We start from the raw sequence: 14,700 nt of genomic DNA, 5'->3' as shown, positions 1-14,700 counted from the left end.
TAAAATATTTTTTATTGGATTCAAAAAGTATATACTGTACATGTTATGTTACCAAAGATAACAGAAATCCAATTGTGATGCAGCCTTAACTCAAGAATTAGCCAGTGCTATTGGTCATGATATTCATTGCACAGATTTTGATTACATTAGTCTAGATAGATAGATAGATAGATAGATAGATAGATAGATAGATAGATAGATAGATAGATAGATAGATAGATAGATAGATAGATAGATAGATAGATAGATAGATAGATAGATAGATAGATAGATAGATAGATAAAAACAAACATACAAACCATAAAAAGAGAGAGAGAGAATAAGATTAAGGCTTGTAGGGCCCTGTAATGGTACAGTGCAGCACAGCAGTTTAGTTGAGTCCATGATCAGTAATGACACAGTCTGCACTCTGTGTAGTCAAGGCAAGCCTCCAAATTTCATTACCACAGAAATGATTTGACGCAAGTGGTGTGTGAAGTGATTCACGGCTTAAAGGGCGATAATGTTAGCTCATATTTGCACACACAGCAAACTCTGTGTCTCAGTATCACACAGGGGATGAAGCAAACATCTTTATGAAATGGCCATAAAAAGGTGTAAGAGAAGGTTGGGTAGTGTTTGGAGTTATCTGGATTTTCCAGATGCCCATGTAACCTTTTATCTTAAGTATACAGCCTTATAAGTTTGGTGCTGAAAAAAAGATTTTTAAAAAAAAAAGATTTTTCTTTGTACAGGGAAAGAACTTCCTCTGACTTTCAAGCTTTCATTCTGCAACTCTCATCAGATGCCGCTGAAAAAATGCTGCGTCTATCTCCGGCGAAAAGAAAAGTAGCGTACAACTGCAGGATTTAGTACAGAAGTGAAAGCCTTGACCCAATAGTTTAACTGCTTTTGAGAAAATATTTCCATGTGAATAGAGGTTCTACTCTTTCATATCATTTGATTTCCTAATGAAAGCACAACTTTAGGAATCTTTCTAGGATTTTAGCTTTCTTTCTTTCTTCGAAGGAGTCATAAGTCTGAGAAACTCCTTTTTCCAATTTCTCCTAGAATCTGTAGACGATGATGACTCAATCTTGTAAAGCTCATTTAATAAATGACAAACAAATCAGGTCAGTGTATAGGCCTTGTTAAAAGCAGCTCCTTCCATCTCCTGAGCCCAAGGCCATGTTCTCTAGAGGATGTGATGCTGGAGCACGCTTTCATCAAGAGAACCTGCAATCCCAGTGTATCTGCAGGGTGGAGAGTCCGCTTCGGTGGGTTTACATACTGCAGCAAGGCATTTTTTATGCTTTTACACAGAGGCAGCTTCAACCTTCAAGTATGCAGAATGGAAAATGTTCAGTCTTCTGACAACAAGGATGTAATAAGAATGACTTCATATGTGAGCTATATCCAAAAACACTGCATAGTTAGCTTGTTGGTCCGAACCTCATCTGAAAGGTTGAACATATACTAGAGTTGTATCTTGCTTAGACTGATTCTGTTAAATTATAAAAATAAAAAAATAAAAATACAGCATGATAAATTATTCTAGAAATGCCAACAAGGCATTAACTGAAGCTCTGACTGAACAAGGGGCTGCTGACTAGCTCACTAAATCTGCTGGACTCTATAAAATCCTATAAGACGCACCATTTTTATGCATACCTAAACTGTAACTCAAACCGATCTATAAATTACATAAAGCATACGTTAAATAATTCTCTGAATGCAGGTGTTTTAAGTATAGGCCACAAGATAGGTCTGATAGATATGTGGTACAAGGTGTTACGTAAATGTCAGAGTTCCTTAAAAGAAAAAACAATATTAGAAATATGACAAAAATCACAAAGGCACCAACAGACAAACTGGACTAGTTTTATTCATTTTGCTCTGTGTAACTATACAAGTTATGCTCACCAAGAACACTCATGCCATGGAAAAATCATCCTCCTCCTCTTTCCACATGGTTCAGCATAGAGCTGCAGCCTTGCCTTGTTTTTTTTTGGGCTTAGATCCGTGCTTGACCGACAAGTCGCACACAATAGCAGAGCAGTATATTTGCAGGATGACCAAACCACGTCCAAAATCAAACAAAAAAAACTGGGATTATAGAGGAATATTTCTCAAAATTTCATTCAATGCTAACAATATTTAATACACAATGCTAACAGAAATAAGCATTAAGTTTAACACACAGCCTCTAGTTGTAATGATTACCTGCAATGTTCGCGTTCTCTGGTAGGATGAGACAGAGATTTGAGGCAGATCGTATGAAAAATGAAGCAAAGACTAGAATATACACTCCCCGCAGGGCAAAGCCACCCACACACACAGGAAAAAAGCTTCAACTCTGGTAAAGTTATGCTGCCCACACAGTCCAGAGTTCTGCAGCTCATGGATAATACATTTCACAAGACCATATCAACAAAGTACAATGCCACAAGTGTGTGCAAAAACAGTAACCTCCACTAAAACAATACATTAATCAAATCAGCAGGACCACACTGACTTTAGAATAGCAGAGTGAAATGAATATCAGCAAGACCCAAGAAGCCTTACCTCAAATCCGCCTGTCTCTTCGAAACACAAGTCTGCTCAGCTGAGAGTGAAAGGATGTGCAGATAGATAGAGATGGCGAAGAGTGACGGGGAAGGAAAAGGAGAGAAATGGAAGGGAGGGGCCGAATTATTACAAATAATCCCACTCAGAGACAACTGCCACATACACTTTCACTCCAATGCCACATAAACTGCCCTGCTGACAAGAACCATGGCAGAAAGAGAGAGAAAGAGAGAGGAGGAGAGGAGAGAAGGGATGAAAGTAAGAGAGCATAAGAATGAAAGGACATAGGAGAAAAGAGACCACCCAATACAGGAACTGCTGAGCACGTGTCCAGGGATTATCATCCCTGGACATAGCGGTATGCAAGTGAAAGAGAGAGAAAGAGAGAGAGAGAGAGAGAGAGAGAGAGAGAGAGAGAGAGAGAGAGAGAGAGAGAGAGAGAGAGAGAGAGAGATGTGTGTGTGTGTGTGTGTGTACACATCATCATCATCTCAGTAATGTCACGTCTACATACAAGGGGATGAGAGCAGAGAAAAGCCCCAATTTAGCAAAGCCAGAGGGCCATACCAAGGACACTGATCCTCTTAAGACCTCTTATGTCATAAAACTGCTGTAATCCCAAAAATATATAAAGGAGCAACTGAATAATAAACCAGGAATAGATTGTCTGTCTGCCTTGAGGACAACCTGTAGAGAAACCTGCACACAAACAAAGACACACCATAGAATTAAAGTTGATCTGTTTTTGTCAGCTGAGGTACAGCTTAAGCTCTGCACTGGGAGGTATTATTTTAAGTCTGACAATGTTGTAGTGTTGATGTTTACCAAGTTCGCACAAAAGTGAGGCATGATGGAGGAAAAAATAAATAAAAATACATAGCAGCCCTGAAGGACAGACCACAGGTTGTCTGTGGGTGAAACAAGTCCTACTCACAGACTGTGTTGATAACACCTATAAATGACAAACAGAAAAAAGTCTGTATAACAGATTATTTTCGAAAAGCACAACAAATCTGATTGATTTCAGATTTGGCTTGTTCGAGTGTAGTAATATTTGATGTTTTAGTTGTAATAGGTTGTACTGCAATTTAAAAAAAAAATGCTTGAAAAAAAAATATTCTTTCAGTCATGTCCTTAAATTAAGGAGGACGTCCTTAAACCGATCAAGATTTTATCTGTAAAATCTAACAAATTCAATAACACTAATGTTATTCATCTTTATTTCTCTGATGCCAGTAGCTGAGAAATACAGTTAATCTACAAATGACTCACTTGTCACAATCTTGATAGTCAAATATACTTTTTTCCCTCTCTGGGCCTCTTACTTTTGGCTTTCTGCAGAGAAATAACAGTTCTTTCAGAAATAAAATGTTTATATTGCTCACAGTGAGTGGAATAAACAGTTAATAATTATATAATGGACTGAGAAGTAGGACATTTTGGGATGGAGAATTGCAGACACACGCACACAGAGACACAGACAGACACACTCACAGACACACCCCCACCCACAGACAGACAGACACCCACCCACAGACAGACAGACACCCACCCACAGACAGACAGACACCCACCCACCCACCGACAGACAGACACACCAACAGACAGACCCACCCACAGACAGACAGGCACTCCCACAGACAGACAGACAGACAGACAGAGACACACACACCCATCTACAGACAGACAGACACACCCACACCCACCCACAGACAGAGAGACACACCCACAGACAGACAGACACACCCACAGACACCCACCCACAGGCAGAAGGACACACCCACCCACAGACAGACAGACCCACAGACAGACAGACCCACAGACAGACAGACAGACAGACACGCACACACAAAGACAGAGACACACACAGACAGATATTCGGACAGACAGACACCCACCCACACACAGAGACATACACAGACAGACAGACAGACACCCACCCACAGACAGACACACCCACCCACAGACAGACAGACACACACAGGCAGACAGATACTCAGACAGACAGACACCCACCCACACACAGAGACAGACACACACAGACAGACACACCCACCCACAGACAGACACACCCACCCACAGACAGACAGACACAGACAGACCACCCACCCACAGACAGACAGACAGAGAAAGACACACACAAAGACAGACACACAGACAGACAGACAGACTTCTCATAGAACGTTCAGTGTTGTCACCCTATACATGGTATCATGACTTAACCTTGCAGGAACAGAAAACAATGAAAAACTGACCAGACTATTTGCCTGTCATTCACAGGATACACAACGTACTAATCACCACCATGGTGGGGCTCTGTACCCTAAGGACATCAGCTAGCGCATCTTTTCAAATAATTTCCCTGGCTAACCACCTCAAGCAAATTAAATGAAGTGTGTCCTCTATTGTCTGTCACTTCCTCCCCCAAGGCACCGGAAATACCAGAAATGCAGAGGAAGAGAGAGAGAGAAAGAGGAAACGTGTAAAGTGGAAGGAATAACCTTAAACTCACTATATGTTATATAAATGTCTGTGCTGTACAGCAGCCATTATTTTCTTGTCTGCATCCATCCACATCCCTTAAGGTAAAATTAGTTCCACTTCCTAGAGCATAGCATTTTCTCTGCCAGAATCTGGGCCAGATGGCTACAAAGAGAACGAAAGTGAATGATGCTGAAGGAACCTCTTATAATCAAGTGGCCTGAAAGAACAAAAGGCACAAACAGCAAAGCGTCTATGAAAGAGTGCAAATATGGAAAATGCCTGTAAGAGCAGTATTCGATATGCGGCTCAGAGTGACAACTGTGGGGTTCTCATTAGAAAAATAGAAAACTGCACAGGCATTTGCAAAGTAAAAAAAAAACAAAACAAAAAAAACCACACTAAAACATGAGAAGCACAAGCTAATGCACAAGTTTAGCCAATTAGAAAAGGATAGACTAGCATTCAAAAACAAAACAAAGCAGCATGGAGACTCAGTCCTAACTGTGTTTTTGCAGAGGTCATGTCCAGAATGATCCAAAAACGCCAAGCAAACATTGTTTCAGTTTCAAACCCCAAAATGTTTGGAGTAGTCAAATCTAGATTAGCAGCTTGTTAATAAAACTGTGCAAGCTAGCCAGCTAAGTGGCCTTCTGATGCAGAAGTCAAGTAATCAAGTAAAGCAGACTGACTTGTGTCTACATCATATTTTACAAGTGTGTATATAATGCTAAACAAATAAACATTAACACAATTCAATTGAAAATGTACTTTTCGTTGCTGTTTATTTGTTGCTTTTAGCAATAGATATCACCCAACCAAGAGGAAAGATACAAGCAAGTGTAGCAGTGGTGACAAAATTGCCTAGAGGGGCATGTAATGTTAGCTAGACACATGACCTAGACATTAATCATGTGATGTTTATGTACTCTCTCTCAGACAGCAAAGTCTATTAATTCTATGTTGAGTGAGCAATTAATTGGATGTGTTATGACAGACGGCTTTACCAGCAGAACAATAATGAGAACCCCGTTCATCTATGAACCGGTGCACAGAGAGAAATATTCTACGAAGCTACACTGTGATTTAGGACACATGATGAAGCCTAGAGGTCATGACAACTGATGAAATATTTCAACATTAACAGTCACTCATATTACAGAAACATGAGATCCGCATACCCCATTTTCATTGTGCTTATCAGAGCCACTTCCAATCCTTCGGTTAGCCTGCTCCTGAGACTGCTGACTCCCTGTCATTAAGAAAAGAAAGAGGGAGATATGCACATTTAGAGCACTGCAAAACATTTTAATCTTGGCATAACATGACCAGGCAACATGCATAGATTATTATGCTTTAATCTGTGTAGTCCTGCTGCGGTGACATTAAAGGCAGCCACTCAAACACAGCAATATGATACGTAGACCTAAATACAAGATGAAAGGACAGAAGGAAAGAGAGACGGGTCAGTGGACAGATGGCGTAGGCAGACAAAATGTGAGATTGCTTTGGCTGTGCTCAGGCAGACAGGACTGAGTCCTTCTAAAAGATGAGTTTGTGATGGTTTAACACCCACAATATTACAGCTCACTGCATATCAATTCTCAAACTACAGCTCATGGTCCACACACACAAGCAGCATGTGAGAGCAAGAGGGTGCCGGTGCCAGAGCAAGAGCGTGAGAGATAACCGTAGGGCAAGTAACGCTGTGCCAAGTTATGTTTGTATTTGGTTAGAGTGCCAGCATTATATCCTAGTATTACTTAGATGTAGATTAAAACATTTAAATGTAATTTAAGCCTCAGATTTTATAACACACAACATGCAAGTGATTCCAGACTACACATGTGGCTCATACTTTGTGTGAGAGAACCTGAAAAGATACTAGAAGCTAGACACTTAATCCAAACGTACAGCAAGCTGCTTAATTATATAACCACCACTTAACCAGCCATACTGCACTGTACCAGTCTGATCAATCAGGCTGAGGAAAATGGTGAGGAAATCTACTAGAGGAAAATGGTGTCTGAACTTGGACAATACTGTAAAACTGATCTTTTTGTGAGTAAAAGTTGGTAGTGGCAGCTGTGGGGCAGTTGAAAAGGTGGGCAGAGTTCAGGTGCTTGACAATGCAGCAGTAAAGGCTCACCTGGTTCACTGCTCTCTGTGGGAGATTCCTCGTGGCGCAAGAAGAACTTCACTTCCTGTTTCCTGGTGCCCCACTTCTGCAGGTGCTCGTACATCATGTGGTCAAAGGGAATAGCTCGTTCTGCAAGGAAGGAAGATCACATAGTCCAGCACTTTAGAAGGTGAAGGAAAAAAACACTATCACTAGGCTTCTGAGAGATCAACAAAGAACAGAGGTGAGGCTAAAGTGTTGAGAATGAATACAAAGCTCAGAGTCCATCTCCATTCAAAGGCAGGCAGTTTTCTGACCCTTGGAACTTTGGGTCTAATAAGGAGCCCTGAGAAAGAAATTAAGAAGGGAGAGTGCCACACCTCACCTTGGAGAAGGAGGGAAAGGCGCACACACACACACACACACACACACACACACACGTATCAAAGAGTCAAATATGGCTTCCTGCCAGAGGAATGTAGTGTGGCGGGAAACAGGGAGATGCAGAGGAAAAAGGAGGCTTGTCAAAACAAAACAAAAACACAGCTTCTAGGAGCAGGTGGAGAGAGAAAATTGGGACAGTGTTAACAGTTCTTTATGTATTTAACTTAATGCATCTTCATCTTTTTTCTTTTTCTACAAAAGGCACTAATTGTAGCCCTTCATTGTCTTTGATTAATTAAAGTAGATTATATACACTGTCTAGCAAGTGAATAAGAACCTGTTTGGAAATGAGCCTCACGGTATGAATTATTCCTGCATGAATACAAGCTGCGGGCTGGTGAATATTACACGGATCATAGACAGATAAATGAAACCTTAAAGCTGAAATGAAGAACATACTGTAAAGCCCAACAACAATACTGCAGTCTTCACTAGAACGTGAAGGATAGTGATTTACTTCTATAGTGTACAATCATTGTAGTGTTTGTCCTGATTTCTCCCTTCCCCTCTAAAGCAGCAGAAGTGTCTCGCCTCAAATTCGACCTGTGTGACAAGGCATTGTATTAATCGAGTCTTTAACATAGCTCAGAAATGTTACTGCAAACCAAGTGCAAAAGAGTTACAATCTGCCCAGACTTCATGCACCTTTTAATTAGACTGGCTCAACAATATGTCAGATGAACACCATTCTTGTATCAGAAGCACACCTGTAGACAATTTTTTATTTTATTTTTTTTGCTTCCAACATTGATATGCTGTCAGCACAGGACTAGGTTACAATAACCGTGTCTACCTGAAAGACAGATGGATGTTGGACTGTGCTCTGGGTTTTTGATCCCACACCTGCTTACTATCGACTGCTTTAAACTTTACAACGTTTAGAGGTGGGATCGGTGGTCGAGTCGACATACAGTAGGCTATTTTGTGCCTGTTGATACACTGAGAGGAAAATGTGGACTGAATACTAGAAATGTCTGTAAATGTGACAAGATATTTGCAAAAAGCAATGGTTTAAAAAAGTACTAATTCAAAAACTGCTACTGAGAGAAAGGATAACTTGTGAAAGCAGGATATTAAATGATAGCAATGACATGCTATGAGCAACCAACACCATTTACTCTTAGTAAAGAAATTAGAGACATCAGGCTGTCTTCTGGTGCCTAAGAGATGGACATTTCACAAGGCATAAACTGGCATTTTGTTAAACAGGGCAATGACCGTACCAGAATACCTGTAGCATTTTATTTGAAAATGGAAAAATTACTATGGAAAATAATATAGCAGGATGTCATTCTAATTAAGAATGAAGCCTCTTTTTTGGGCTTTTTTTCATTGGGAAAAATGTGGGTATGCGAAAGGTGCCACACCGTGTGTGCAAGCTATAATTAACAACAAGAAGCAAATAAAAACTGGACAAAGGAAAAATAACAGAACGTTTCTTTTCACTGCTTGCTCACACACAGTGATGGGGACTCTGACAACACTGAGGCACAAAAGGTTCACAGTTCTTTGTGAAGTTCAGTATCTTTTATTCAGTGACCGATCTTTCATAGAACGTAAAAATGAACAGTTTGAACACGGCTGTACTCTTACTCTGTGAGACTTCAGACTAGAACATAAACAGACTTACCGTTTCCACGCCACACTTCAGCCAGATGGCAGCCGCTCTCGCCTGGCTCTTTGCAGAACTCCACCACATCACGACAAGTTGTCTCTGGAGTGATAGGCACCTCCGTCAGAGCCTGCTCACCATCACTCAAATACACACTCAGAATCATCTGAAATGGAGAATGAGAAAGATCAGTAAAATACAGCATTATATCGCAGGCTACTCTGCATAACCATGCATTAGGAAGTGCTGAATGTTGAATGTTCTCCTTTATTAACCTTGCACTAATTCCAACAATTAGACAAAATGTATTTTAGCTGGCTCATTTGCAGAAAAACCATCACAGGCAGAGAATTAGCATATAGGCCCTTATATTGAGATGGCATCTTGGTTATGGAATCCGAAATGAAAGACTTTCAATAGCCATCCAGATAAAACATGACCTAATCGACATAGTGCTGCTGCACGTTAGTCACAGGTTCTGTTATAATGTTAGTAGATAGGGAACAAAAATTACCTCTGAAAGGAAAAACACTCTTACCAGTACAGTACATTGTGTGAACAAAAACATTGGCTCTGTAACTGTTTTGAACTAAAATGTCTCTGCCAAGCTGCCTGTGTATTGTGTATTCATGCTACCTGTCAATTACATTGTGCATGCAAACAAAGAGCTGTTATCTTCTTAAATGGTTACATAATAACATGACATTAGCAACACAAAAATACTTACATGCCTGCCAGTATTTTGAAGAAGAAAAAAAAAACACTGCTTTTAAGCAACCAGGCAGTTTTTAAGTAAAGCACATGTTTGGGTCACGTCTCTCAGAAGCTGACCACACTTCAGCAACTTTAACTCTAGTCCTTCTTTCACAGACACGAGTACCCTGTCCTGAATATTATACCAGTTTCCCTGCTCTGACCCACCTACATTTAAATAATCAGCTACTTTAAGCTAGTTAACTGCTAGCTAGAAACAGCTAATTAACTTTATAAGATGAACTGGGTGTGCCGTGACAGAAACATGCTCACTGAGGAGGGGGAAAGACATTTCTGGATTCCACTTGTCAACCTCTCTGGGGTCCACACACCTAAGGTTCACCATCTACTCCTGATGGGTTAATGCAACCGAAGTAACCACTGCTGACCTGCATTGCTTCACTTGTCTGTGTCAGTCAGTGAGAAAAATCCTGTTTATTCCCAGAGCACAAAATGCATGCTTAAAGTAGCGGGTAGGCTGTAAGAACACAGCTTGAGACAAATGGACCCCGGGGAGTTCCAGGCTGTTAACAGTACTGTCCTAAATACCAAATGAACCACAAGAAACACATTCTAATCCACCAGAATAACAGTATATGATTAACTGAATAATCTAATTAATATACACAAGGTCAGACCTTAGCAAAGCACTTACTGATTCACCTGAGAGGATTAAAAAGCCTGACACTAGGGAGAAAAATTGTAGGTCTGAGACAAAACCATTCTGTTCTGAACCCAAGCCTGGTCTGACAAGATCTTACCCCAGAGTAATGACTGAACAATGACGAATTGATTCTATTCAGAATAAATGGAAAGGGCCCAACACCGCACTCTGCTTGCTGACAGAATAGCAATGCCTGCTTTATGTGACTGGCAAAGCTCCAAGTCCATGAAGGTGACCATTTTACCTCCAGCTGAACACACAAAGACTATGTGGAAGGACACTACGTCTGAGACCTTGGGGGAGACATACAGTCAAAAACACCACTTTCTAGTCAAGGAATCACAGGAGTGTGTGGGAAGACAAAGCGCACTTTCAGTTTAAATTCAACAGAACAATACTCAGGTTTTATTCACAACAAAGAAGAATGAAGCAAAGCCAAAACATATAGATGCTTTACAAAACCAAAAACACATGCAAGGGACATGCAGTCTGAGTCTGTCCATGAGTGAGTGTGTGTGTGTGCGGTGGTGAAAGTGCACCTTGAGGACAGGCAATGCAGTGAGCTTTCACTAATTGGCTGAAATACAGATAATCTCTATAAATCCCCTCAGGATGTTTTCACAAGGGTGCTAACAAACATAAGCAATACACTAGAATGCTATAAGGCAGAATATAACCCACTAGTAACTTACAAACTACGATAAATAATTAACATCTATTCATTTTTTCACATAATGTCAGGATAGAGGCACGTGACCAGGAAGCCAAAATGCAGAGGGAAAAAAAAGTCTACACACCCATGTTGAAACGTTTTCTGTGATTAAATAAATTTTTTTTTTATCCAAGACAAAACACTTTTCCCGCCCTCAAAAAAACAGAGGTTTAAAAAAAAAAGTGTGGACAAGACCCCATAACACTCAATATGCTCGGCATCGTGTAACAAACATTGAAGATTATCATATGCTCTGTTACTAACCTGTATTTATCAGCATTTATCATTTAACACCATGTTCTGTCTTTCATCGTTCAATAACATATAAATAAAAATTAATCACTAATACTCAATGTTTTTGTTGTTCATTACACACACACATATATATATATATATATATATATATATATATAAAAAATAACTTAAGCCTGAAAAAGTTCCAGAAAGCACAAGGAGTCGGATGTTTCAGGGTAAGTTCATGTTCAGAGGTTCTCATGCTCTACATAAGTGTCTAGTGAAGCAGATCATATTCCTATGGTTCTGTACTTCAATATATCTGTTTCCAAATAGTAGAAAAAGCAGTGTCCAAAAATGTATTTTCTGCATTAGTTTGGGGGAGTCAGTGTGTACAATTAAAATGTCAATCTGGCAGGTAAATGGTGGCACTCGTCCTTCTTTGATGCGATTAATCAGAACAATGGGTGTGATAAAGTAAGTGTGTCAGCAAAGGCACAGAAAATACAGACCACACAGTTTAAACCCTTCTTACTTTGCTCACCTTTAACACGTTTATTCAACAGTCACCATTAGATGATATAAAGACCAGTTCTATTAGTTGCAATGAAATGCAGATTATTTCATAATGTAGAGGAACAAGGGTTTATAATCTATAAAGATTATAAATACTAATACTAATAATAATAGTAATAATACTAATACTAATAATAATAGTACTGTGTTTATACTAACTACATTTTTACAAATAAATAAATAAATAAATAAAATAAAAAAAGTATTAAAATCAGCGTGCTCCATCATACGGAATGCATTTCTCTGTAAATTCTACTATGACTCTACTATTGACACCAACATACACTGAGCATTAGTGACACACTGAACTGACATCAGCTGAAGATTTAATCATGCTCTGTAACATTTAAAGCCATCACCACCTCCTCTATTAACCCCATGTTACTGTAGCAGCATAGCCTCTCTGACCCTGCAGGCCAAACAAGAGCATCACCTTTCTCCACATGGCTGTAGTCTGTGGTCTTCTGCCCTTTCTCTTCAGGTGTCGAACGTGCTCCTTCCCACAGCTCTTATCCTTAGACAGGCTGACTAGACCACGAAGGACAACAGTTACAAACCTCTTCATCACGCAGGTGTCTACCGGTCAGTACAATGCCACAAACACTACTATATACACAACCTGCTCTCTCCTTTGCTCTCTGCATCACATCACATGCACACTCAAAGTATTAAGGAAAGAAACTGCCTTGCAGTCTCCCTGCAGAGAGAAGCCTTTAAGAGTCATGCACACTATGGACTGCTGAAAGACAGAGAGAGAGAGAGAGAGAGAGAGAGAGAGAGAGAGAGAGAGAGAGAGAGAGAGAGAGAGAGAGAGAGAGAGAGAGAGAACATCTAAGTGAGACTAAGGAGGGAGCACTACTCATTAAGATTGAAAAGTCTCATCCAAAAGAAGACAATGCCACAGCTAAAAAAAAAAAAAAAGAGAGAGAGAGGGAGTAAGACAGACGTTGGCAAATGTCTTGCTTCCCTAGACAATCACACTAATGGGGTAAGAGTTTGCTGTAAGTAGTGTGTTTGAGCATGCATGCATCCTTTAGACGACACACTAGCACTGTACAGTGATCAATAATCCCTAATGAGCCCAGAGAGCACACTTTTTTGACACAGGATTTTTGAATAACGTGGTTCAAAAGATCCTTAGATCATAGATATCATAGAGAAATCATGAAGACTTTTCATCCAAGACAGATGGGTATCATCTAAGACAGATGGGTATTAATTACAAATGCTAAATTCGATTCGGCATCAAAAGGATTCTTCCAGCAAGAGCAGCGAACTGCATGTTAATCAATCTGTCTGATGCACACAGCACCGCAGGTGACATAGCGCTAATGCTGTTTCATGCTTCTTTAGGATTCACTGTGCACTTACATCCTCATGATCTGGACCACAGGACATCCAGGACTTCCAACAGAAAACACACTCAGGTTTGTCTGATGGATCAAACAATTTCACACGCATTTGTCTTACTATAGTGGTGAGTGATCTAGTTTTCCTTACAAACGGTGAGAAATTCAGTAGAGTTGCATTTTTTTAAACTATTGGACGACGTTTAAAGTCTCAAAGTCCAGCAGGAGTTTCACTCCACAAAACATTTTCATATACATCATCTAGCCAAAGCATTTTCCTCTTGGCTTGGAGTTCGGCTTCCTGAAGACAAGTGAAAATGATTCACAGCAGTGAGGACTGTGATGCCAATAACTGGCCATACTAATGCTCTGAACTGGCAACGAGTTCCTTCTATGTCCTGGCAAGTGTTCTACCACACGCCGTCACTGCTAGACTGTCTAAATGCTGACAAATATCCTGTGTTAAAACCGTTTTGGGTTTTAGGTTCACTAAATTGGCTGATCATAAATTGAAAGTTTACAAATAAAAAAAAGGAAATAAGCTTGAATGAGTTAACACTAAAAAATTTTTATTTTTTTAATTAATAGTTAAAAAAAAAAGAGGTTGATGCATAAGTATTTCATCTCTTTTCTTAAGATTTTTTAGAAGCCAGCATTCATGTTTGAAGAGCTCCTTAACTCAAGGTCTTCAATTCAGATGGATGCATTAAGGAAAGTGAATGAAAGTGTAATGAGCTCTGTGAAAGAAGGTGAGGACAAAAAGAACTCAGTGTAATTGTTAAGACCTACAGTGGTATTTTAGAGCTGCAAGCAAAGCACGCACACTATCGAAAACATCAGAGTAGGACGATGTTACTCAGCTTGTACTGCAGAACCTTGTTCGAATGCAAATGTTCAATTTGTGTAGTGAAATCGAGAGAAAAACCTGTTACAATACTGGCTAACTTTCACAGCCATTTCTCACCAGAATTTCTAGATTTGAATATAGATAACTGAAAGGCCAAATAGTATGAGTGATGAAAATAAATAAAAAAAAATCACTCACAATGACTGCAAAAATTTACTTTAAATTAAACGTATCCCACAATAAACAGTTGCAAATGATCAACAAGATGCTGAGCATGTCTGCCCCAAAGTCCCCCAACAACAGCGTGTTAGCCAGCACACTCAGTCCCCTGCTGTCTATTGGCTGGCTAAATCCCATGCGAA

At 39.9% G+C, this 14,700-nt stretch overlaps 1 protein-coding gene across 6 annotated transcripts in view; it reads right to left on the bottom strand.

Moving 5' to 3' along the window:
* Positions 1-14,700, bottom strand: part of ppp1r13bb (protein phosphatase 1, regulatory subunit 13Bb) — a 37,996-nt gene that overhangs the window by 16,021 nt on the left and 7,275 nt on the right. For 5 of the 6 annotated variants that reach the window (XM_047801500.1, XM_047801498.1, XM_047801497.1 and 2 more), the window contains exons 3-5: positions 9,222-9,369; positions 7,178-7,297; positions 6,210-6,280 (exon numbers count right to left, since the gene is read on the bottom strand). In XM_047801500.1, coding sequence (XP_047657456.1) covers positions 6,210-6,280; positions 7,178-7,297; positions 9,222-9,369 — 339 coding nt within the window. Of the gene's footprint in view, positions 1-1,902; positions 2,502-6,209; positions 6,281-7,177; positions 7,298-9,221; positions 9,370-14,700 lie in introns of those variants that run through there. The other variant, XM_047801501.1, reaches the window with a different exon arrangement.

This window comes from Tachysurus fulvidraco, chromosome 16, assembly GCF_022655615.1.
Source record: "Tachysurus fulvidraco isolate hzauxx_2018 chromosome 16, HZAU_PFXX_2.0, whole genome shotgun sequence".
Lineage (NCBI taxonomy): Eukaryota > Metazoa > Chordata > Actinopteri > Siluriformes > Bagridae > Tachysurus > Tachysurus fulvidraco.
The sequence above is the reverse complement of the archived record's forward strand: the minus strand, read 5'-3'. Positions and strand labels throughout refer to the sequence as shown.